Source organism: Salminus brasiliensis, chromosome 11 (assembly GCF_030463535.1).
Source record: "Salminus brasiliensis chromosome 11, fSalBra1.hap2, whole genome shotgun sequence".
Classification (NCBI taxonomy): Eukaryota; Metazoa; Chordata; class Actinopteri; order Characiformes; family Bryconidae; genus Salminus; species Salminus brasiliensis.
This window is the reverse complement of record NC_132888.1, coordinates 13,442,723-13,467,751: the sequence shown is the minus strand read 5'-3', so window position 1 is coordinate 13,467,751 and position 25,029 is coordinate 13,442,723. Positions and strand designations below refer to the sequence as shown.

At 41.1% G+C, this 25,029-nt stretch overlaps 2 protein-coding genes across 2 annotated transcripts in view; one reads left to right on the top strand and one right to left on the bottom strand.

The window, feature by feature from the left end:
- Nucleotides 1-241: 241 nt before the first annotated feature.
- On the top strand, nucleotides 242-8,311 carry mindy4b (MINDY family member 4B). The gene is made up of 11 exons (XM_072691292.1): nucleotides 242-394; nucleotides 1,478-1,654; nucleotides 2,162-2,281; nucleotides 4,444-4,535; nucleotides 4,622-4,787; nucleotides 5,016-5,081; nucleotides 5,192-5,262; nucleotides 7,060-7,132; nucleotides 7,327-7,503; nucleotides 7,648-7,828; nucleotides 8,059-8,311. Exons 1-11 carry the CDS (start codon nucleotides 242-244, stop codon nucleotides 8,199-8,201), a joined length of 1,419 nt encoding a protein of 472 aa, XP_072547393.1. The 3' UTR covers nucleotides 8,202-8,311.
- A 622-nt stretch (nucleotides 8,312-8,933) lies between these two features.
- The window catches only part of maml2 (mastermind like transcriptional coactivator 2), a 57,626-nt gene continuing 41,530 nt past the window's right edge, over nucleotides 8,934-25,029 (bottom strand). Inside the window, exons 2-5 of the mRNA XM_072691823.1 lie at nucleotides 23,549-24,802; nucleotides 12,692-12,847; nucleotides 12,433-12,541; nucleotides 8,934-11,278 (exon numbers count right to left, since the gene is read on the bottom strand). Coding sequence (XP_072547924.1) covers nucleotides 10,437-11,278; nucleotides 12,433-12,541; nucleotides 12,692-12,847; nucleotides 23,549-24,802 — 2,361 coding nt within the window. The 3' untranslated portion in view covers nucleotides 8,934-10,436. The remainder of the gene's footprint in view (nucleotides 11,279-12,432; nucleotides 12,542-12,691; nucleotides 12,848-23,548; nucleotides 24,803-25,029) is intronic.

Here is a 25,029-nt window from a genome sequence, read left to right as displayed (position 1 = left end):
ATGTTGTCTCTCTCTCTCTCTCTCTCTCTCTCTGTGTGTGTGTGTGTGTGTGTGTGTGTGTGTGTATGTCTAGCCAACTTGATATCCCCTGGGTAGACCTGGGGCCACAGCTAAAGGGGTGGACGTTCCCGCTTCACCTGCATCGGCTGCATTTGCCTCTTCATCTCCCTCTTCATCTCCCTCTTCATCTCCCTCTTTCCCTGTTTTTCCTTTCTGCTTCACTGGACCAAATTCTGGAGCTATGTGTGAGAGTGAACGTCCATGCGATCACCAGGTGCATGTTGCCAAAACGGTGGCAGATTATAAGCAGCTACTGCAGACCATCAGGACTATACAGCCTTCCAGGCTCAGTTACATAGAGCTCCTTCAGGAGGAGGTGAAGAGAAGCCAGGATGTGAGTGATCTGTTGAACATTTGCTGAAGCAAAATGCTGTTGTGTTAAGATTCTGAAAAGGTGAATGTATTAGGTGGAAATCAATGGGCAGTGTGATTATATTTTAGCATTATTGTGAGAAATTATTTTGTATTTTCTGAGAATATTTTCTGTGCTTATTGTCCTTATGTAAAGAACAGTGTCTATATGCATGTTTAATACAAATGAGGCATACTGAATCTGGTATAGCTGGATTTAGTGCACTGCAGTGTGTAAAAAGAAAATATTGTGACGTGTATCATCATATGATATTACATTTTTGCCATGTTTTTGTTGTGTGTGTGTATATATATATATATATATATATATATATATATATATATATATATATATATATATAACATATTTCTCTGAACAACATTTCTCTGAAATGATGGTGCTCCATCCAGTACTTTTTGGACGAGTTGGGGTGGTGATCATCCAACATCCTGACCTCACTAATGCTTTAGTCGCTGAATGCAATCAAATCCTCACAATATTGCTCCAAAATCTAGTAAAAAGCCTTTCCTGGACAGTAGATACAGTTAATCCAACAACAGCAGGATAAAATCTTTTTGTGATACACTTAATTTCTGAAGGAACAATGAATGAGCAGGTGTCCCATTACCCTTTTGTACATATAGTCTATGTTAAGATCACAAATTTTGTTTATAGAGCCCAAAAAATAATATAATGACAACATGGGATACTTTATTTAAGCAATGAGATATTTTGAGGCCATTGATATAATTACAGTGGTACATTTGTTGTCTTATATTGTTTCAGCCACACCCTGTTAAAAAAGAACCCTCATGTCACCTTAGTGGCTCCGTAGTATTTAGCAGAAATCAGCAGAAAATGCCAGATTAGATTGCAGAAGAAAATTATCTAATTAATCTGTTGGTTTTATCCTAGTCTAAAATGGTACAACGATGGTACATGGTACTCAGCTCATGTACTGTAGCTGTGTTTCCCTCCTGTGGGGGAGTAAAAGGTGTCAGTAGTTCACTCAAGTGAAGTTCTTACTCCACTGCTTTAAGCCCCCTCTTTTTCTCTCTTCTACAGAGACCTCTTGAAAGGGTTAAAGCTGACGAAGAGACTGAGGATGTTTCTAGATCTCCTACATTAGCTCAGACACCCCAGGCCTACATCAACCAGCTGACGGTGCCTTACTCCATCCCACGTTCACTTGCTGTCTCCCAGAGTTTAGGTGGACACCCTGTGTCGTTTGAACTGGCCCTGGTGAGTTGTGGAAAACGAGCCTGTCACTTGACCCTAGTGGGTCTGCCTTCCCCTGCTGTCTCACAGCAGATGTGCTTCTAAACTGCGAATGCCACAAAGGAGAATACAGACTTACACTAGATGGACAAAAGTATTGGGACATGCACTCATTCACTGTTTCTTCTGAAATCATGAGTATTAAAAAAGAGTTTATCCTGCTTTTGTTGGAGTAACAGTCTCTACTGTTCAGAGAAGAATTTCAACTAGATTTAGCCGCATTGCTGTAAGAGATTGTGTGCAACTTCAAGTAGCTGAATGCATTCATTAGAAGGAGTGTCCACGAACATTTGGACATATATTGTATATTGCATTTAATAATTAGACTCAAGTGAGGTAGAATGTGTCTGATAGGGGTCTGATGAATAAATGCAAAATTAATTATAGCATTAATGACCAAAAATACATGTCAGTGGCACCGTTAGTGTTATTGTGATGTTTGAGGCATGTTTTATTTTGTTCCTTATGCAGAGTCTGCGAAAGATATTGTTCGGAAACACATTCCATATCTTCAACTACGAGTGGAAGAAATCTTTCTTTAAATTCCGGGAGCCCTACTCAAACCTGTCATATGCTCTGGAGGCAGAAAGAGTGAGTAATTAAATACTAAACGTCTCAGTATCGGAAAACCTGATATAAGCCATTTACACAGCAGTAATGCAATCGTGTCTGTGGTCATGGCCATGACCTAGTGCTGCTAATCATCAGTAACTCTGTTTCTACAAGATTTAAACACACAAGTAAAGATACTGTTACAAGGCTGAAAGAAACAAGTGGTGCACAGAAGTCATACTCTTATAGTAGGAGTCATAACGTGAGGTAAAGCATCTCGAAGAAATAGGTTTCAATTCACTCTCCATTGAAAGATGCAGTAAAATGCCGCACACACTCACCCAGTACTTTGTTAGGGACACCTGCACACCTACTCACTCATGCAAGTATCTTATCAACAAAGGGAGGCCCTTCTTTCGTTAAGTATTTTCATTAAGTTTTGGAGATAGACTAGACTTATGGTCTAGTCATCTAGCCATCTCAGTTTGACTCCTGTCTTTTCCTGCTTTTGACACATCACCTTCATGAACTGACTGTTCACCAGAGATGCTACTGTAGATGAAGATAATCAATGTTTTTCACTTCACCTGGCAGTGGTGTTAATGTTGAGACTGATTGGTGTATATTGATTTTAATTAGTAGTTTACATGCAGAGATTGGTATCAGACAGTGGTTTCTTTTGTGTAGTGTTTAAACCACAGCTGATATGTTGAATCGTAACCCCGGTATCGTAACTATGTTTATTGCCAGATTCTTGCCAATACACTACTAAGTAGTATTAGTGTTACTTATAAAGTGTTTGGTGCGTGTAGGTCTAAATAACTTAGGAGAAGATTATTGTTCAAGCATCCTGTGTCTTTGATGAAGGTCACTACTCATTAAAAGAAAGACGCTCTTCATCATTGCATGACCTGTCACACTATGACACTATGACAGAACGCCTTTGCGTATTATTAGATAGAAACTGAGATGGAAGGTCTTATGTCAGTGACATGGAAGGTCATGTGTCAGACACATGCACATGTTCCAGTAATCAATCAGATTGCCCTGTTCTTGGCATACCGCTAAATATAGTGCATAAGAGATGTGAGGTTATGTTGCACTTTTGAGTAGATCACCTCTTCTCTTCTTTCCCTTTGTGATTGTCTCTCATCTTATCTTGATCAGCTTAATCAGACTAAATCCTCCTTGGCCCGTGAATGTCCTTTATCATGTTATTATTTTTGAATGACGTTAAAGCGCTACCGAACAGTTTAACTACAGTCCAGTGGCATGTTTGAGCCAAGACGGCTTGGTATTTTCCATTTCTTCAATTAGCACGTCTGCATGGCGTAACTGGGTAAAAGCTGTAATGATGCCAAGATTGAAGCTCCATAGAGGTGGTTATCAAAGATGAGCATTTATCAAACGCAGTCTGGAGTCCACAACCAGTGATAACTCTGGCTAATATCTAGCCCTTTTTTAAAGCAGTGCTATGATTTGAATGGAATGCAAAGCTCTATGGATGATTATCTAAAGCTAGATTTGGTCTTGGACAAGATGGTACTCTTGATGGGGTTCTCCAGACCAACAATCATCTTTAGTAACAGACTAGACTTGTTAACATTTGCAGATGGAACATAGAGGTTGTTTTCTTTGACTAAGATCTTTGATTTTGAAAACCCTAAATAATATGGACAGAAGTATTGGGACATCTGTCCATGTTTCTTCTGAAATCTGAAAGTTCATGCTTTTGTTGAATGAAGGCTTTGTACTAGATTTGATCATTGCTGTGAAGATTTTGATAGTGGATGATCACTGCACCATATCCCCAACTCATGCCAAAAGTATGGGATAGAGCATTATCGTTCCAGAGGGCGGCTTCTACAGCAGGATAGTGGCCCTAAGCACACCTCAAAATGCACAATAGACAGGGGCAAGCTGAATGTTTTACCATGTCCCTCACAGTCCCTCCACCTAAGAATTTTCAAAAACCTTCAGATAGACCTAAAGATTTGGCCCAAGATTCTTGCAGAAATGGGTAGAAACCTTCAAACAAAAAGTAACATTGCTTAAAATATTATAGAAATGTTATGCTTTTAGAAATAGATCACAGACATTAGTCCAGGGGTGCCTTAACCTTTGCATGTCCACTGTATTCTACAACTGACAATAAGACTTAGTTTACCAATACACAATAATGCTGAGCCTCTCTCTTGTAGGGGGGAGCCCGTGCTATTCAAATGGCAGTCCAAGCCCACATTATCAAATACCTGCTCTTCACACGGCCAGTGGAGTGCTGCACGATGGATAGGTGACAATACCATTTCAGTGATCTTGAGAATGTGGTGGAAAACGTTCTTAACCGTAATCACTGTTCTCTTTACGCCCTGTCTCCAGTTTGGTGGAGGTGGGAGATAAAGAGCAGGAGAGGGCGTTAGCTGCTGCTTTGGCTGACATTTTATGGACAGCTGGTGAGGACCGTACTGCCACCATCTCCTTGGTTACATCTGAGCGCTGTTTTACCCCCCACCTGGACTACAAACTGGACAACTTCACAGAGAGGGTACTGTTTACCATGCAGTGTCTAAGATCGTGTCTCTCACACAACACATGTTCTCTGAGTCACAAAAAAACAAATTGTAATGTTCCTGAATGAACTGGACACCCTTAACAGTGAAGATGCTGCACAGGGTTCTTTGAGCAATGCCATGAGATTAACCACTTTTGGTTCTGTATGTAAAGTGTAAAGTGTGAAGAACCTTACCATTTTTTTGTATTTTTTTTTCCACAGTTGCAACTCTTTACCTTCAAAAATAAAGAAGACGCAAGAAAATTCATTTATGAACATATTCAGTGTGTGGGTATTTTTCAAAACTTACGACTGACTCTATGTCTTGGGATTTCTTATTTCTTCAGTATGACCTAATATGCCCAGTTGTCTTCTCCTTCTTCTTATTCTGCTACAAGTTCAATGAGGAAGGAAGCCATGGAGTTATTCTCTTTCTGTATAGCTTGATCTTCTCCAGGTCCATTGTCAGGTATGTCCATTATCAAGATTTTTGGTTTGGTCCCAACACTAATACACTGACTACACCAAGAAAAGAGACACCTGTTAATACATTATTGAACAAGGGTGTCTAACATGTTGATATATAATATTCAGCCCGGGCATTGGCCTAATTTAAATTTGAGTTTAAACAGTAGCATTGAACACTAGGGGTGTAACAGTATGTGTATTTGTCCCAAACCTAGATAGTACGGGGGTTGAGTTCCGACAGAGAATACAGAGTACACGTAGCTTATAGATGTGAGCGAAGATTGATGAATGAAGCAGAACCAGAGTTCACAATCATGAGTTCCACCCAGAAGCCGGTTCGCTGCACTTCCAAAGCGCTGTAGGCTGGCTGTGTCTGAAACTGGAGGTAACTAGCTGACCTGATGCCTTGCTGTCCATGCTGTCTCAGAAGGCAGTGTGGTGATGCAAGTCTCTGTATTTAAATCATGAAGGCAACAATACATCCTGATGTTGCCATGGTATTAACAGCTCACTGCTAGATATGACTATACAGCTGTGTTGTCATTAGTCATTAGCATTTTCGCTAATTAAATAAAATAGGAGATTATATTGCTAACCTTCGACTCAGACATAAGAGTATTCAAAGGTAGAAACGTACAGAATCATGTCTGAATCTAATGTTTGTTTAAAATGCTGCCTGCTAAGATACCTTCATCTTGCTGATTTATGAAGGCAGGGTGGATGTATCCTTCGACGCCTTACATATACCATGATTCTGAGTTAATGCCGGGTCGTCACAGTGTGGTTGGTGTGGCGCAATAGATAAAACCACTAGCTGCCAGTGAGCTATTACGCCACATTGGAGATTGGTGCGCTACACCAATAAGAGGCAAGACTCCTAACACTGCATTGGCCCACTTCTGTAATAAAAGGTAAAGGTGCATGTATTTGTCACTGTACACTGTACAGCGAAATGTGTCCTCTGCATTTAACCCACACTGTGGTAGTGAACACACACACTAGTGAACTAGGGGCAGTGAGTACACACACACCCAGTGCGGTGGGCAGCCAACTCCCCCCTTGCTCAAGGGCCCAACAGTGGCAGCTTGCCGAGCCCGGGAATCGAACACACAACCCTGTTATAGCCCGGCGCTCTAACCGCTGAGCCACCATGAAGTCTGAGTCACGTAAGTCTGAACCGCTGAGCCACCATGTAAGTTGCTTTGGATAAGAGTGTCAGCTGAATGCCATAAATGTAAATGTCTTGAGTGAAAAAGCAACATGGCGAAAGCAAGCATTTGTCTGAACAAATGTAAGTTATTTACCTTAATGTTTCCTTAATGTGTTATTTTTGAGGATAATTTTTGACTTTTTAACTCTACCAATTTGAATTAGTTTCTTTTAGCCACCAGGTGACAATAATAGATTTGGTTGTAGGTACCTTCATCACAGTGAGACAACTTATGAGACAACATAGGCAGCAAGGCCTCGAGGCAGCTGCCTTCTGTTTGGACACAGCCATAGTTAGCAACCGTCGCTCTTTGCAGACTGTCACGTGCACAAGACATGTAGTTTTACATGAGCGACCCGCCAAATGAATGTGCAGGATATCTTGTGCGCACAACCATGCATGAAGTGTGGCCTTTACTGTGTTTGTTGACTGTTACACGCCTACTGATCACAGAATTTGTGTAAAAACATGGTCAGGCTAACGCCTACTGTAGTTTGAATTATGTTCAGTGTAATATAAAGCTGAATAGGGTTTAATAAATGAAGCATGTCATATTACATGTAGCATGTTTACATTTATGTATCCAAGGTTACAAGAAGACCTGGATATCACCACTGCTCATCTGTTACAGTTCAGTTTGGGCAACTTCACCTGTCGCCAGGTATGCACAGTGTGTCTCTATTGCAACGGTTAAGTGACTGTATAAGTGCAGTGTGTGGTATATTTTAGTGGTATCTTGTATTTGTTGTACAGTTTAAGGTCCTGACATAAATGACATAATTCTCCAAAACATTTTATTTATGTTTTTCTTCCCCTTTAATCATGTCAGTGTCATTGCTACTCTGTGTTCATCAGGCTCTTTTAAATCTCCTGTTGACGGGCCGGGCCAGTCCTAATGTCTTCAATGGAATGTTGTTGTATGATGAGGAAAGCAGACCTTTGGTACATCCTCTGCATGGAGTTTTGGCCCGCAGTGATGTAGGATACCTGCACTGGAGCAGAGAGCAAGCAGAACATGCCAAGTTGCCTGAGGTAGTGCATGCTGTTTTGAGTCCTGTGAATTATCCATAGTGTTAAGACAAGTAGTAATTATGTATGAGAATCTCAGCTTACGATTTGCAGACGTCCTTTATCACATAACGTTAATGTTCCTTATTGTACTTGTCTGTTACTTAGGTAGGAAGCATGCTAAAGACCCCCAAACTCCCTATTTGGGTTTGCAACATCAATGGCACCTACAGCGTTCTGTTCAGTCCCAACCGGTCTCTACTCTCTGACTGGAAAATGGAGCATCTCTTTCACCTCTACTTCTATAGTGGTCAACCAACTCAAGGCAATACTGCAAAGCTCACCATAGGTAATGCTACTGCTACTACCTATAGTACACATTTTTATTAGTATGGCTTGATCCATTAAGTATTGTCTGTTCCAAGCCTGTACAGTTTCATTGTTGGATCAGATGTCTAGTTTCTGCTGACTGTGCTGTACCAAGCTGAGTATGCTGGAGTAAAGAGCGTCAGGGAAATGAAGAACAGGGGGTTGGAAGTACCTAACGTTTTCCCTTTGGTTTCTAAATGTGTTTTTCAGACACACATTCCCATCATTGGGAGGCTGGAAGCGGAGACAATCAAGGAGATCCAGAGAGGAGATTTCCTTCACTGGAGATGACTATCAGGACCAAGTGGGCAGGAGCTGCAATTGACTGGAATGGCACAGCACCATTTTTCTAAAGAGATCTGAACTGTTCAGAAACTTAACGTTGTGATAACATGACTTTAATCCCAATGATGTGTGTTTTTTTAACTACAGTAGAGACCAGCTTTGAATTTTCTAACGAATTGTGCTAATGGGGGTTGGAATAGTTTCCTTTGCAACGTGTATTAAATTTATGATCATTTTTTAGCATGCGTCTGTCTTCTTGCATTAGACCTGAAGAAACCCTAATGTTTTTTATATCGTTTTTTGTATAAGGATTTCTGTCATATTACTTTTGTTTACATACACTTGAATTATCACCAGCTTACCATTAGCATAATGTCAAACCACAAAGTTACGGAGCCAACCAAAGAACAGAATATAAAATAAGATTTAGGGATAATTATTTTAACTTTAACTTAATATCAAGATACCTCATCTCCCCACCTCACTATCTACACACAAAACATGCAACATCCATAAGGTGGTTATAAGACACATTATGGTAAACTCCTTTTGAGTGTGAACTTTAGGTACGATGTCCTGTTCTCTAAGTGTGCAGTAACAAACTCTTCTCCATTGGGAGAAAAACAACACATTTGTGTCTGTGTGGTGCTTTGCTTTTAAATTTAAATACAGATCATTTACTTAGTCAGAGAAGACTAATAGTCCCACTAAACCTTGTGACAGAAGTGCTGGCTAACTCATGTCAAAGCTCTACTAAATAGAGCACGTTTTTACAAATAAAAAAAGTGGATAAATCTGCATAACTATAGTTTATTGTAATTGTCAGTATCCAAAGGCTAAATTGACATCATTGATATGCACATTTATTACAGCCTTATAGAGCACTATAGAAAAGACTAGTCATAGAAAAAATAAAATGAAACAGATTTATAAATACAATATTAGCAACAGAACCCATCAAGACCATTTCAAGACCATTTTAACAATTAACTGAACATAGGTGGGCCCAATTAACTCTGCAGAATTAATGTAAAATGTGGAAGTGTGACTGATTGATTGGTACAATGTGACTTAAGGCTATATTATCACACTGTATATGAATTTATACATTGATCAGTCATAATGTTAAAACCACCTGCGCTGTGTCCAGACGAAGCATGGATTCCACAAGACACAGCCAGCATGTGTAATCCTCAGCAATTTGTTATACAGTAGCTCTTCTGAGGGATCAGACCAGGCAGGCTAGCCTTGGGTGCCCATGACCCTGTCACACCCTGTTCACTGGTTGTCCTTCCTTGGATGACTGGATCCTGGGAACACCCTACAAGACTTGTCTGCCATGTTTTAGAGATGCCTGACCCAGTCATCTAGCATCACAGTTTAAGCCCTTGTTAAAGTGGCTCAGACTTTTCCTGCTTTTAACGCATAAACTCCAAGAACTGACTGTTCACTTGCTTCCTAATATGTATATCACCCTTTGGCAGATCTCACTGTAAGGAGATGTTGCTCATTTCATACCAGTGATTTTAATGTTATGGCTGATCTGTGTGTATCACTAAACCCAATAAAAGGTTTTGCACTCTTTTAAATGAAGAAATGCCTGTTAGAATTCATTATGAGATTAGATTAAATCAGTTCAGAAACAAAAAACTGGGGTCTTACAGGTCTTACAGGTCTTACAGTAGCACACAGTAGAGTTGTATAGCAGTTTGCTATCATACTATATGGTTTTCGCCACAGGTGCTTTAAAATTAGTGGACACAAATACCTGTCTTTTTAAATCTTAGCACCTCTCAAAATATATTAGAAGTGTGATGCTGTGCATTAGATGAACGTAGCCACAATAGCAACAGAGTTACTGTTCATGGTTGATAGCTAGCAAGTAGGCCAGACTGCTGCACTGTCACACTATAGCAACAGTGACAATCACAAAAATACGATGCATTGTCTTTGTATACGTCCTGAACCCTCTAGTATTGACAGGAGTTAACAAAGATAAGTGTAGGTATATAACATACTAATCAAGACCATAAATACTGTGGACAGGGAACTTTAAAACGGACTATATAACATGAGAAAAAGCATAACCTAAGCATAATGATACCTGTAATACATCAGTCACATAAATACAAATACGGCAGAATAATAGGACAGTTTACCAGAATAATAGCTTTATGAAATCTCCTATTTACAAAGTCAGTCTTTTGCTTCAGGCTCTTCAAAGAGCTTCATTTACTAAACCTTTTAGTAGAATAGCAAAATAGTGATATCCAATTTCACACTTGTGCTGCTTAGTCTTTTGTTCAAGAGTGACCACCCAGAATCTCTTCTAGATTAATGTCTTTCATCCAGTCATCATTGCCTGAACCTGACTTGAGCAGAGAGTCAATGAAGTCGGAGTCTGCATTGATTCCTGGTACCGTGTTATCCCCATCCTGTAAGAAATCAAACGTCAGCCGACCCACCCGGCTGTTCTGATAATTCCCTGGGCTTTGGGCTGTGCTAATGAATGTGCTCATACACCCCTGCGGCTCAGGAGAGGACTGGTTCAGCCCAGTCACCCCGGGAAGAGGGGATATGTGTGCCTGGCTCGATCTGGGAGCAGGGCCCCTAATAGCAGGGTTTAGGGGGATCAGTCCAGAATGGGGCACTACCTGATTCGGTGGGCCAACAGGCCTTGGTGGGAAGTGACCGTCGGTTTGTCTCTTTACATCTAGTCCAGGCAGTCCATTATTTTGCTTGGTAGTGCTTACCCAACTCAAGCTAGTCACCCTGCCCGCAGTGGTGGTCATTCCACTCAGTCCTTGGCCAAGGATAGTATCTTGGCTTGCTGCACTGGTCCTTACGTGCTGTGTAGTCGGGACAACACCTGATGGAAAAGTAGCAATCTGACTGTTTGCTCCCTGGAACTGGGGTTTGTTTTGATGCATCCCAATTTGAAGCTGGTTGCTGGGTTGTTGGTGCAGTTGACTTGCACACGTTTGGACTTCTACAGGTCCCGGATGAGGATCTGATCTAGTGTGAAACCTTCTGTCTCCAGAGCTGGGCACCATTTTCGTTCCCTGGCCATTGGGTATATGGCAGGAGAGGGACGTGATGTCACTCTGATCCGAGCCGTTACTTGTCATTGGAGAGGAAGCCAGACCTGAGCAGGGGAAAGTGTCGGAGTTTAAAATGTTATCTTTGAATTTATGTCCTATTCAAACTTTTTTCAAAGGTTTTTCTTGGATAAACAGCAAAGCACTTTTGTAAGTCGCTCTGGATGAGAGCGTCTGCTAAATGCCTTAAATGTAAATGTAAATGTCCCATTTCAGAACACTGCACAGGTCTGGAGTTGGAGCTTAGTGGTTTTAGACCTTGACTATTACATGAATACAAAAGATTTTTAGCAAGTTTAATATTTTTTTAAATTTGCAAATAATTCGTTTGCATCCTACTGTAGAGATGACATTTTTCCTTTTCTGATACCAATATCAATATTAAAATACACTATATGTGAAAATGTTTGTGGGCACCCCTTCTAATGAATGCATTCAGCTATGTTAAGTTGCACCCATTGCTGATACAGATGTGCAAATGCACACACACACACATCTTGTCTACTCCCTGTTAAGAAGCATTATCAACAGAATAGAACTCTCTTGAGCAGATAAACATCAACCTATTGGCACCATGCCTAATGCCCGGCATGGGCTACAAAGGTATAACCCCATTGAGCTGTGGAGCAGTGGAACTGTGTTCTCTGGAACCCTGGACTGTGCTCTATTCAAAGTTTGGGAGTTGGGGATGGTGACCATCCAACATCCTGACCTCTCTAATGCTCTTGTTGCTGAATGCAATCAAGTCTTGCAAATCATCCTTCCCTGGACAGTAGAGACAGCTACTCCAACAAAAGCAAGGGCGACTCTTTTTAATACCCTTGATTTCAGAAGAATGAGCAGGTGTCCCAATACTTTTGTCCATATAGTGTATTCTTAACTTCAGCACCTAAAAGCTGACTCTAAGGCTTCTACTCAAACGCACAGCTAATAACAATAACACCACACAGTGTGAGAGTGTGCTCTTACAGGTTACAATATTAGAGTATCCTTCAATAGCCAATACAGCATTTTCTGCAGATTCTGCCATGATACAGAGACTCATTAAGACACATATTTGCACATTACTTTATGTAACTGAAGTTTCAGTCTGGCTATTCTGTGATTTGGGTCTAATACCCTGCAGTTAGTCAAAGAATGATGGACTAGCATGAGTAGCACATGGTTTTCTCATTAGACAAATATAAAAGCAGATGTTTACCTGGATAAAGGGTTGAATGTTGCACTCCAGCGACACCTTGTGGTTGTTTGTAGTCAGGTGGAGGCCTTGACAAATGGCGGTTAAACTGATCTTGCGTGTTGAATTTCTCCTGAAACAAAAATGAAAGACAAAACGACAAGAAATGATAAAATGACACTACCCAACTGCAGTGTATCACATGTTTTCTTTGCATAAAGGATCTTTCTTAGCTTCTTATTTTATCCTGTGTGTTTGTTATATTGGTTGTTCATACACTCACTGTATCGCTGGTGTGGTGCTGAGGTTGGCTCAAATGTCTTTGGCCTTTGCCAGTATTTTTCTGTTGAGTGTTGGGAGCAGGTGACCGCTGCTGTTGGGGCTGCCCAATGTCAACCAGGCAACCATTTGCTGATAAACGTGGAGCTTGCGCCATTGCCTAGGGACAGAGGAACAAGACATTATTTCAAATATATACTACAGTAAATACTGTAAAATGTACAGTAACATAATGGAGATCAGGTATATGGAGATTAAGTATTTAATTAAACATATAGATCCATAGTAATAAACATTATGTTCATTAAAGATAAAATACTGCTTGTTTAAGAATTGAAATAAGTGGACACTGTGATTGCATGGGTGGTCCACTAGATGGCAAACTTTAATAAGTCAGTGCTCTCAAGCCGCTCACCTCTACATAACTGTTTGGTATGCTTTTTTAAAATTGCTTTCCATACACTTTATTATCACTCAAAATTATCACTAAAAATCCAAGCATTATAAAGGATTGTCTTAACTTCAGCATCACGTTTGTTTAACAGTTCTATGATCACACAAACCTATAAACGTCTGCATTTAGGTGCTGATACACATGCAGACATCAGTGCCTATACAGTTTCCATAAATATGCATGTACAGAGTAGTGTTTTTGAGAAAGGCAATAGCCGTCAATGTGACAGGTTTTTACGCCGTAACAGTAGGGATTACTGTATGACTGTGAAAGCCCTGCAGCATTTCTCCTGTCATACAGCTCCTATGGGGTACAACCCAATTGCTTCTAGCAAATGACAGATTTTCTCATCCACATCGCAGAACCACACAATGATAGATGAATCTTAAGCTTTCATGTCTTTTTTTATCTCCCTTAAAAGTGCTCACAGTGCTGGCAATGTGATATTTGAAAATGTGATAAAAGCAGTTAAATCCAACTGCCTGATTCAGAGCTGTTTAAGGAATATACTTAAATCCTCCTGAGTTTATCTACAGGGTTAAAAATGTGATTTACACAAACTAATAACTAAGGACGTCTTGACTAAAGAGTTGAGCTAATTTAGAACATGAATTAGCTTCTGGTTTTATCACCGTCTAAGAAAGGCTATAAGTGCAGAGAAACCATTTAATATGTTCCCATGCTGTAGAAATTGGTACCTCTTTGCTATTTGGTTGTCTAAGATTTTCCATTTTCTCCTCACCAGTTACTGATATTGCCCCCTGAACCTGCTTGGAATACCAATACTGGCCAACTGCAGCTGGATCCCCTATTGCCTCCTGCCTCATACAGATCAGCACCCCATCAATCTGGCTTTTTTTTTTTTTTTTAAAGAGCAGCATCAGTTCCTCTTCAAAAACACCATCCCAGCCTAGCAATCCATTTCAGACCATGCAACTGAAATTTCATTACGAACACAGAGAGGCTGTACATTGTAAAAATGGTACTCTGAACAGAAGTAAGGAAGGGAAGTAGGGTTTTATGATTATGGTTTTGTTTGTTTTTATGCAGAAGAATTTACTACATGGACCAAAATATTTGGACATCTGCTTACTCATTGTTTTTTTTCGAAATCAAGGGTTCAATGCCCAAACCTGGCATTATGTTCACGTTTATCTGTAGAAATTGGTACCTCTTCGCTATTTGGTTGTCTAAGATTTTCCATTTTTTCCTCACCAGTTACTGATACTGTTCATGTTTATCTGCTTCATTCATGAGTCCTATTCTATTGACAATACTTCTCTACAGGGACTAGACAAGCTGTGTGTGCAAACCCTACACCAAGGTTTGGAATGGGCACCCTGATTTGCTATGAAGCATCACACATAGTGCAATGCAATACACTGCATGTGGTGACACCTTCCTCTCGTTAAACATTGCTCTGAATTGTGCCTTTAATGCCCTTGCGCATCGTTGAGCCAGATTTGTAAACCAGTGACAGGGTCATGGTTCATTGATGCAACCCATGGAGGCCCCACCTCACAATTTACAGGACTTAGAAGGTCTGCTGCTAATGTACTGGATTCCAGAGGTGCCTTCAGAGGTCTTGTGGAGACCATGCCTTGAATGGAGGGATCTGTTGTGACTGCATAAGGTGACCCACTCAATATAAGGCCGGTGGTGCTAATGTTATGGCTCTGTTATGTATGTGGGTAAAGCACTTTCTCAGACCTGAAACATTTCCAGAGATTTAACATCTTAGCACCAAAAGTCCAAATAAGACAACCATCCATGGAACTGTGAGTGTTTGAGAGGTGTGACCCAAGCCAGAGTTGTAGAAAATCTGTCGGCCTTTCCCTGAGCAAACTCTGTACAAGTACGTTATTCCATTCAGTCAAACACACATTGTGTATATACTGTCAATCACTGTGTTGACACAAAACATTTCCCAGGGCAAAATGGATTCAACTGCAGCGTAGCAAAGAGCCATTACTGTGAGAACAGATGTCTAAATGAGAAACTGCCTCCAAAGCCCCGCTCTGGAGGTCCCATAACGAAAGCACTGAAAAGACCTCTTCTGCCACTGGAGGAATTCCCCGCTTTGGCAGGCCATGATGAGGGAAGAGGGTGTGAGAGAATGTGCTTTACAGCGATAGGCACTATTCACAAGCAACACTATCTGCAGAGACACAGGCGGCTCCATAGAGGAGCTGATGAGGAACTGGCTAAGGTCACATGCTGAGATGGGTCAGCCCTGGGAAGTCCAGTAATTAATTAGAGGGCAAGTGAAGAGCGTTGTCTCCCTGCTGCGGGTTCTGATTAACTTCACATACTACATGAGGACAGAGGGGTTTTTATTAAAGAAACTTGCACAGAAATTAAAGATTGCATGAGACCACTTTTCCAACACTGATACCGAAATATGGAGCTTTGTCCAAGCTTTAAAATAATCTATAAGCTATTTTTAATTCAAGCTAACAACATGGTTTCATATTCACTATATGTCTTAATGTTTGTGGACACCACTTCTAATGAATGCATTCAGCTATGTTAAGGTGCGCCCATTGCTGACACGGATGTGGGGGGTGGGGGGGTGGGGGGTGATCATTCAACATCCTGACTTCACTAACACTCTAATCAAATCCTTTACAGGAATGCTCCAAAATCTAGTAGAAAGCAGTAGATAAACAGTAGAGACTCAAAAAAAAAGCAGGATAAACTTTTTTTTTTTTTTTAACTTAATTTTGAAAGAATGGTGTATACTGTGAGTGTATGCAATAGACCAAATCAGAAGGTTTGTAAACATACAGTTTGGTGGTATTTCCGGAGTGGATAATTTGGAAGCAGTCCATTTTAAGTAGCGGTAAATATGAAGGGAACAGGCTGAACCAAAACAATTAATCTTGTTTTTGAGGCTGAAATGCCAAATATCACCACGTTATATAATGGATTAATGTCGCTGTCCAGCTCTCAAAAGCTAAACTGGACGGGAGCTTTTTGGCACCTTTGGCTTGTGTGAAACACAAACAGGCCTTAGCTTCGATAAGGTAATTAAATGGAAATGGTTTCCATTAAAATCCTTGAGAAAAACATCCAGTTGGTCTGTTTAACTGTCTAAGTGGCACTGTATTGACAATGATAAACATACGCAGTACTGTTAATCCACTGGTTGTTGTGGGGGAATGTTTTATAGATTATTTTCATTTCATGTTTTTAGTTTTTCTATATTCTTAGGGCTGACTGATCGAGTCGACTCCTTAAGTGCAGAGAAGCAAATTTCAGAGAAGCACCGACTACCACATTGTCAACATGAGATAAATAGAATTTCGTAACAGATCTTCAAGGTTTTGTTCCAAGCAAGCCACAGCACACCTGATTAAACTGCTTAATCAGTATGTCTCAACATTCAAAGAATTTCAGGTGATTTCCTGATTTGTTGGAAAGAAAACCCACACATTGGCTCATTGCAGATCACCTTGTAAACTTGGACACCCTTGCTTTAGTAGAATACAGGTTTCACATCAACATCAAGGTCATTAAGACGTCAAACGTTAAATAATGAATAATGAATATTTACAGACATACAATATCTTTGCATTCCTCAATCATTAAATATGTCTGAAAATATTGATGTATCAATGTAGAGCTAAAGGCATTTTCAACACAAAAGTAAGTATTTTGTCCTACAATTTCTGGACAGGTATTGGAACACCTGTTCTGTCATAGTTTCATCCTGTATGTCTTTCCTATTCATGAAAGGATTTCTACTACATTTTGGATCAGTGTGAGTATATGATTGTATTCAGTGACAAAAGCATTAGTAAGGTTAGGATGTTAGACTATCACCACACCAAAAGTATTAGATTAAGCACCATTATTCCAATGAACAGAGTTCTCCACAGCTCAATGCCAGGGGCAACATACTCCAGTCCACGCCTGGTATTAAGCATGGTGTAAACAGGTTCATGTTTATCTGCTCCAGACAATCCTACAGACAATCTGTAGACAAGCTAGACAAGCTGTGTGTGTTTGCAGTTGTAAATCAGCAAAGTGTTTAGCAAAGTGTGCCACTTAAAGCAGCTCAATACATTCATTAGAAAGTGTGTCCGCAAACATTTGGACATAAAGTGTATTTAAGGCTACATTTGTTACAGGAACATACTGGATTAATTTTTCCCCTGCAATATCAGATCTTGTATTTTCTGTTTATATCTGTATGTACTGATCTGATCAACACCGATATGCCATCTTTATTAAGAGTATCATTTACACTTCTTTTTTATAGTATTGGAAAAAAAGTTTCATTTAGCATGCAGCCGTGGCCTAAAAGTTAGAGAAGTGACCAGAAGGTCACTGGCTCGATACCCAGGACCAGCATCCACTGCTGAGGTGCTCTTGAGCAAGGCAAGGGTATGTGTTCTCACTGTCCTGTGCAATGGCAGTAAATGGAGCTTAATAGCACAGCTACATTATTACTGGTTAAATAATTTGATGAGGTTATTTAGAATATAACCGACATTAGATCACCACATACTGGACATTTTTCTTGGTAAACTTTTTTTATTAACTTTTAAACAGTTAATCCATATCATATTTCAAATAAAATGTATTGAGTATTCAGTGACATAATCCATATAATATTCTAAACAACCTCATCACATTCCAGTGTCTTACGCAATGCTTAGCTCAAACTACTCTAAAACTGGCCTTTTTTGACTCATCAATAGCACACAGTCTAAATACACAAGTGCTTAAACAGAAGTTGTGTTATACTGTGAGGAAATCATGGGTCGTCTCAGCAGTTCTGATCCAAAGTGTCTACATTTTACACTGGATTGGGCTTCCATGGCCGGTATCGTTGTGTGGGGGAGTGAGAAAGAGTGTGAGTTTCGTTAGCGTGGACGGCTCTGTAATCCGCTCTTTTGTCATCCTGATGTGTCATAAAGCTGTTTTCCATCTCTGCTCCCCTCTTCGCTCTTCAGCACGTCGTTAAATGAATACCACATGTGGCCGCGGACTCCATAAAGGAGGGTTGTGATTTAGGCTTCCATTCTGCCCCGCATTACAAGCAGCTGACAGGGCTCCAAGCCCAAGGCCCAAGCCTCTCTCAGTCAGTCTCTCTCTCTTTCTCTTTCTCTCACAATACTTCCTGCAGTCTGGAGGCAGGGCTACCATCCCCAGGGAAAAGCTCGGCATCTGGACTTGGCCCCGGATTGCTTTCCCAGGAAACAAGCCCTTGCCTCGCTGTGCAGCTCCAACAACCTGGCACCCCCCCCCCCCCCCACACACACACCCCAACACACACACACATACTTGAGACGAGAATCCAGAAAGGCGAGAGTGAAAATGAATGGGAAAACTACAAAATGACAAAGTGTGAACTGTGAGTGCTGTGGCCTGTGAACTGAGAACAGATTACAGGGAGGGAAGGTTTAGACTTTTCTGAACCTAAAACATATTTTTAAATATAGAAACCAGAGGTTTACAAAGGTCACAAAAACACAATTAATTACTGGATAAAAATGCCTTCTCTTATGGGTCAGCAATAACTAGCTGGAATTTTGCATATTTTACATATTTTTATTTTTTTTAATACTCTCTTAGGACCTGTTTGGATTAGGACTAGCACTGCTGTCAGCTCCAAAAAACTTATTTTATAACCCACTCACAGTACTAATGAAATGTTGGTTTGAAAATTAGCAGCTACATGTTCATTACACATATGTAGGCTACACACTACACTATAGAATGAGTTATCTAAAGCAGGCAGAATCTTCCAGCTTTGGCTGGCCTTCTAGATTTTGACTGAGGTTCGCCACAAGGTTTTTGTGCCATGCACAACAAAAGTAAATGCCCCCTCGAGCGCCTCAATACTCGCTAACAAAAAGAAAAGCAGAAAAAACTAAATTTTCACAGGATATAATGGAGTATTTACCCACATCTTTATGCACAGAACTGTTACAGGTGCAGTCCGTCAACATTACCGGCATTGCGCTTTCGGACGTGATTAAAATCACTGAGAAAATAATTACATTACCCCACCTTCCCATGTAAAGCTAATCCTGTCCACATAGAGCTTTATACTAAGAAACAGAGCCTGATTGACACATTCATTCACATAGCAATAATTGTGAAGAAGAAGCAATAAAAAAACTCAGAAATGGGAATGCACTTGATTAGGCAGCTTGCTGTCCGGCACAGGTGTCTGCCGGCTGATGTGTCAGAGTTGGGGATCTGGTGCTTTCCTCTAAGTGGGTTGGCTGCCTAGTGATTCGGTACTGGGGCAGCTTAAAACAAGACAGTGGATAACTTCACCCTCACCCTCCTAGTGTTAGGAGCACTGCAAGGGTTAATTGGCTCAGCTAAATTAGAGAGAAATTGGGTTAAAAAAAAAAAAAAAAGACACACAAAAAGTATTTCCTGACTCTGGAAGCTGATCCAGACCAGTATTCCCCGAGCAAGAGTGCTGATGGAGGGTCTGTTTTTTTGTGACCGAGATAAAGCAGAGAAAATGCTAGATCAGCACTGCTACCCTGAGACTTTCAATAGCCCTAGTTCTCATCTAAAAGAGGGCCCTTTAGGATAATTAAGATTAGCCTTTTCTGTCCTTTCAGATCACAAAAACTAAATCCCACTGCTCTGCTTCTCTTTTCAATCTAAATTGCTGTAAATTGATTGGTATATTAATCGTTTGGCTGTCAGTTCATTTGATTTTGACAAACAGCATATTTCAGTCAGATTAGTGCCACGCCAGTTTAATCCATTAAAAGGTGCAGCTGAAGCTCGCCCAGAGCCATGTCTTTTTATCAGACGTTTCACCCAGGCAGCAAGTCCTCTCCCATCTCAATCCGCAAGCACATGAAACACTCACTTAGATACTGACTAGTCAGCATAACACAGCTTTAATCAAAATCAGACGTCTTGCCTTAAAAAAACTCATTGAAGTTTTTAGGTCAAGCTGGACTCTCCATGTAATACATCACACTGTCAGTATAGTTTCCCAAGCAGAGAATGAAGCACACTGCTTTCCCCCAGGACTCCAAAGATTTCCATTCGATTTCCACGATAGGCCTGAATACCACAGAAAATATGGATCCCGGTTTTGACATACTTAAGCTGACGACCGATCACCAGGCTGTGAGAACAAGAAAACAAGAAACAGAACCCACATCTCGGTCTCTTTAGAGGCATTTTGCGAGCTGCTCCCGGTGGGAGGAAGTTCAGCGCTGCTCGTGAGGGTTCCACAGGGATCGTGGCACCAATTCGGGACCTTTATTTCCATGGCATTACTAATTCAGTTGACTGTGGGAAGAGTTTCAGCTCTCCCATTTTTTTCCTCATTGTAGCAGAAGCTGTGCCTTTGTTTCCACTTCAACAGCATAATTAACTCCGTCAGTGCTGAATCATGTCTGCCACCAGCCTCATTTTCCTCAGATTAATTAATTACAGTTTCTCAAAGAATAGAAATATTTACCTTCTGAAGTTTCAGAGAAGAGCTTAATGAGAATCGCTCTAGTAAAATATGAATTCCTAACTATTTGTAAAGTAGACTATAAAAGTCAAAGCTTTTATAAAGTGCAAATGTTCAGTTTTAATCTCATTGAACTTTTCCGTACAAGCACGTAGGTTTAGCATTTGCGCGGCTGTCTCTGTTAGACTGACGCTGCTTAACCATATGAATCACATGGGGACCAACGACCAATGAGAATCCTGGCTGGAGTAGTTGGGGGAAAAGCCTACCAGGAGCCAAGCTGACTAAAAAATGAGCCTACTATGAAACACGATGTGATGTTGTGTGTCTTTTAAGCACTTGTGTTGGGACTACTTTAGTATTTTACCTTTGGAACTTTGTATTAGAGGTGTTTCAGTTATAGGTGTTTTGCCAGTGGATTAACTTTGGCACTATCTTGTACTGGTGTGTGCTTTACTTTGAGCAATTTGCCAGTACAGTCTTAATGTAGTTTTACATGAGATATTTGTTATGTTGGAGGTGTGTTTGTTTGGAAAGCTTTAAATCAGGTGTGAGCAGGGTAACTAGCAATTTTTTCTGGAGATCCTCTGGGTGCACCCCTGGTACAACTCTGCTCTATTTAGTTCCCTGGGGTAGAGGGTGGGTGCCACCCTTTTTTTTTATTTCCATCTGATCACTTCATCTGTCTTGGGTATCAAGATTATATCTAAGGTCAACAGAACTAGATACATCCAATATGATGTAACATACAGCTGTTTCGTTTAATCTTTTTATTCAACTTTTGTCTTAAGCTCTTGTACCTCTTCTTTGTTTGTTTCCCCTGTTGTCATCGGCCTGAACAAGGAAATGCCGTATGTTGATCCCACAGCACCCTTGAGTGAAGGTGAGGTTGTAACATGAGCTAGTTATAAACATTAGTCAAGAGGGTTGTCCTTGCAATCAGTATTAACCCTCCTAAAAACCCTTTGAGGATGTTAGCTGGCCTCCTAACATGAATAAAAATTGAGGCTTGAGAAAGGTGGCGTGGTGGAGAACACTTTGTTACACTATAGATAACTTTCCTTCCTAATAATTGTCTACTACATTTTGGAGGGTGGCAATGAGAACATTAGTAAGGTGGGAATGTGGAATGATTACTACCCACCTCATCTTTAACTCATACCAAAAGCTAGAAGTGCTGTGTATGTGCATTTACGCATGTCAGCAATTTGTGCAACTTAAGGTAGTGGAATGTGTTCATAAGAAGGGTATCCAAACATTTAAACACATAGGGCTGGTAATTAAGCCTAGTCCTAGACTAAATGTTCATTTCAATAGAGAATCACTAATCATAATGCTCTGTAGTCCAAGACTAGGCTTGTGAATGATTTTCCTCTACTGCTCTGATTACTGACATGGCATATAAACTGCAAACAAATACATAGTTTATCAATCCACTGCTGAAGTAAAAAGGCCCAGTGGATTTTTGATGTTTGGTCCTCAAGAAATATTCTGAATGCCTAAGAAAATGTGTTTATTCTAAGCAATAAACCACCTAATATATCAGCTGATAAACATACAAAATGACTGAAAGCTCTCCCATATAACAACAAAAAAAAGGCGAGAGCAAAAATCTAAATAACTCAGTGCCTAGTAGAAGGATAATGCATGGAAGATGTGGTAACTTGCTGAGGAATAGTAAGGAATGGTAAGCATGTGAACAAAAAAGTTGTTACTAGCAGCTGCATGCTCACTGTCTGCTTTTGAAAGTGGGTTGCGAGAACCCCTCTTGTGTGGCTCATGTTATCGTTTCACACAAAGCCGAGCGAGAGATACTGTTTGTACTAAACTGAAAAGGGGGATGTTCTAAAGCTCCCCAATCATAACAAATCAGTGGTTCAACCTCCGGCACCAGGCTAAGCAGATTACTGTCATTTTCCACAACTTGTCCCTCGCAGCTAACAACCTCCAATTAGCAAATCCCGCTGTGCACATCTATGCCCTGGTGCTGAGCGACTGTGACAGGCGGAGAAATTAGAAGTCTTGCATGTTAATCCACCACACTCTAGCAAACCAGGGCCTTCGTCAAATTGCTTTGAGGGGATATACATATTCACGATGGCTTGCGAAGGCTGACATACAAACAACAATCGTGGCAGAAACAACAGGCTAACAGCAAGCTGGAGCGGCTCCGAGTTAATGCCAGAACGCAGGCTGTTAACAGCTAGCAGAGGAATCTGGCTCAGAGTGAAGGATGAGCTGTGTGGCCGCTGCAAATCCAACATATGCAGCCAAAAAAATCTTGTTCCCCCCTCATGAATGATACAGGTTAATTGAAAAAAGCAGATGGATCGTGTTTAATCAGTGCATACGCTAGATCTTAAAACCACGGGAGGAACTATTCTGGATATTGGGAATAATTAGGTGGTCCCATGACAGTATGTTGGCGTTACTTGAAATGCAACCGATTCTGTTATACAGTCTTCAATTAACATTAGCAATTTAATCATGTTTGCTTCATCCCTTGAGACAACCTACAAAAATAAACAGTAGAGGAGGAGCTAGCCTAAAGGCCCCAGTGTGCTCAAGACAGGCTGATTCTTCTGACAGCTACTAAAGCAGCGATCATTACAGATCACCTACAAAAATGCCATTATTCATTTCTAGAGTTGGGTTATTAAAAAGGGGATTTCCACAGATTTTTCAGCATTTGTGTACTTGACTGGTTAACATGTCAACAAGGTAATATTTTAAGTTGTTTAAAATGAAATACGTACACTAGATGGACAAAAGTACTGGGGCACCTGCTCATTCATTGTTTCTTCAAAAATCAAGAGTATTAAAAGAGTTTATCTATTAGCTTTTGTTGGAGTAACTGTCTCTACTGTCCTGGGAAGGCCTTATAGGGTATCTGAAATGGCTCTAAAATAAAAACATAGCATGCAATGAAAAAAAAAAGCATGAAAAATGTTTCTTACCTGTCTTTGTTGAGCCATTTTAAAATGAACTCCTGGACCATGCTGGTTGAGAGGAGGCCTTTGGCTCAGAGGTTTGGGCTGTAGACATGATGACGACTGCATAGACAACTGGAATTGCATGTTCTGGCCTCCAGTGGACTGCTGCTGTTGGGTGGTCTGCTTGCTCTGTGACCCAGCCATGTGGGGCATTTGTTGGCTTGTGGTGGAAGAGGCAGCTTTCGGGGTGAAATGCAGCATGGGTTTACTGCTGAGAACCTTCATGTCAGGGGGATTAGCTGGGTTGTATCCACCAGGCTTGAAGAGGCAGTTGGGCATTCCTTTACCCTGACCAGCACTCTGAGGACTGATTCTTGACTGGCTGAGGGAACCGGAGCTGGTGATTGGTTCTTGACCAAAGGAGCTGGGATTGGGGTGCCCACCCATGGCAGTGGACCAGTTTCTCACCCCTCCAGCCTGGCTCTGTTGTTGCTGGTGGTGGAGGAGAGAATTGGGCTGCTGTTGGTTGGCTGCCATTTGCTTCAGCTGCTCAGCATGGGACATTTCAGGCCAGGGTGGCAGTCCCCTAGAAGGCGTTCCTGGGGTCTGCGACACATGACTGTGGGCCATCTGCCCAATGGGAGATGTTGATAAAGCAGTGTTGGCCAAGGAGAATGAAGGTCCAGCAGATGCTGGCCTAAGCTGAGGAGAGCTTCCTGATGCCTGGCCAAAATCAGGTGAGTACTCTGTCTTGATTGGTTTATCCAAGTGTGGGCAGGGATGGGCTGCACCAGCTGAGCTTGGACGTCCGAGATCTAAACCAAAGTCTTCGTCCTGCTTCAGCATCTTCTCCAGTTCTAGGTCATGGAGAGGTGGCACTGACTTGGTAAGCTCATCGAACAGATCCTGAAGTTCAGGGTCAATCTGTCCCCCTCCCTCATCTTTGAAGTCGAACACCATCATTGCAGGATCTATTGATGACTGGCTGCAGGGCTGAACATCGATAGGTTCTTTCTTCATGTCTCTGAGAGTAATGTTGAAGAGATCACTTCCTACACCATGAGGCATCGCAAATGGGTCTTTCCTCCGAAGTGTGTGGCTCAGAGCTAAGCCTGGAGACTGCACTGAGTCCATGGCACAATGTCCAGGTCGAAGGGAGCCAGGGTCCATACGAAGACGCTTGAAGTCTGGTGCTGCGCCCACGCAGGAGAGGCCATTCTGCTTAGGAGTGTAAGCAGGAGGCTGCCCCTCAATTTTTCTTCTAAGTGAACCCTGGAGCTGTAAAGACACAAGATGAAGTGTTAATAAGGAATTTTGTCTAACAAAATAGCTCTTCCTACAAAGATTTTTAAACATCTATACAGTGGAATAGCGAATAGTGAGGAATTCTTCAAAAGCTTTTGGTCTAGTTCTTTCCACTTAGGCCCAAACGAGCCTTTTTTTCTGATGCCTGAAGAAAAATGCACATAATGTAACAAGACCTTCACTGTGTAATTAATGAACTC

Coding starts and splice junctions, on each gene's coding strand:
- mindy4b (XM_072691292.1), top strand. CDS start 242: ATGTGTGAGAGTGAACGTCCATGCGATCACCAGGTGCATGTTGCCAAA. Junction 7,504..7,647: donor AACATGCCAAGTTGCCTGAG/GTAGTGCATGCT, acceptor TCTGTTACTTAG/GTAGGAAGCATGCTAAAGAC. Junction 7,829..8,058: donor TACTGCAAAGCTCACCATAG/GTAATGCTACTG, acceptor TGTGTTTTTCAG/ACACACATTCCCATCATTGG.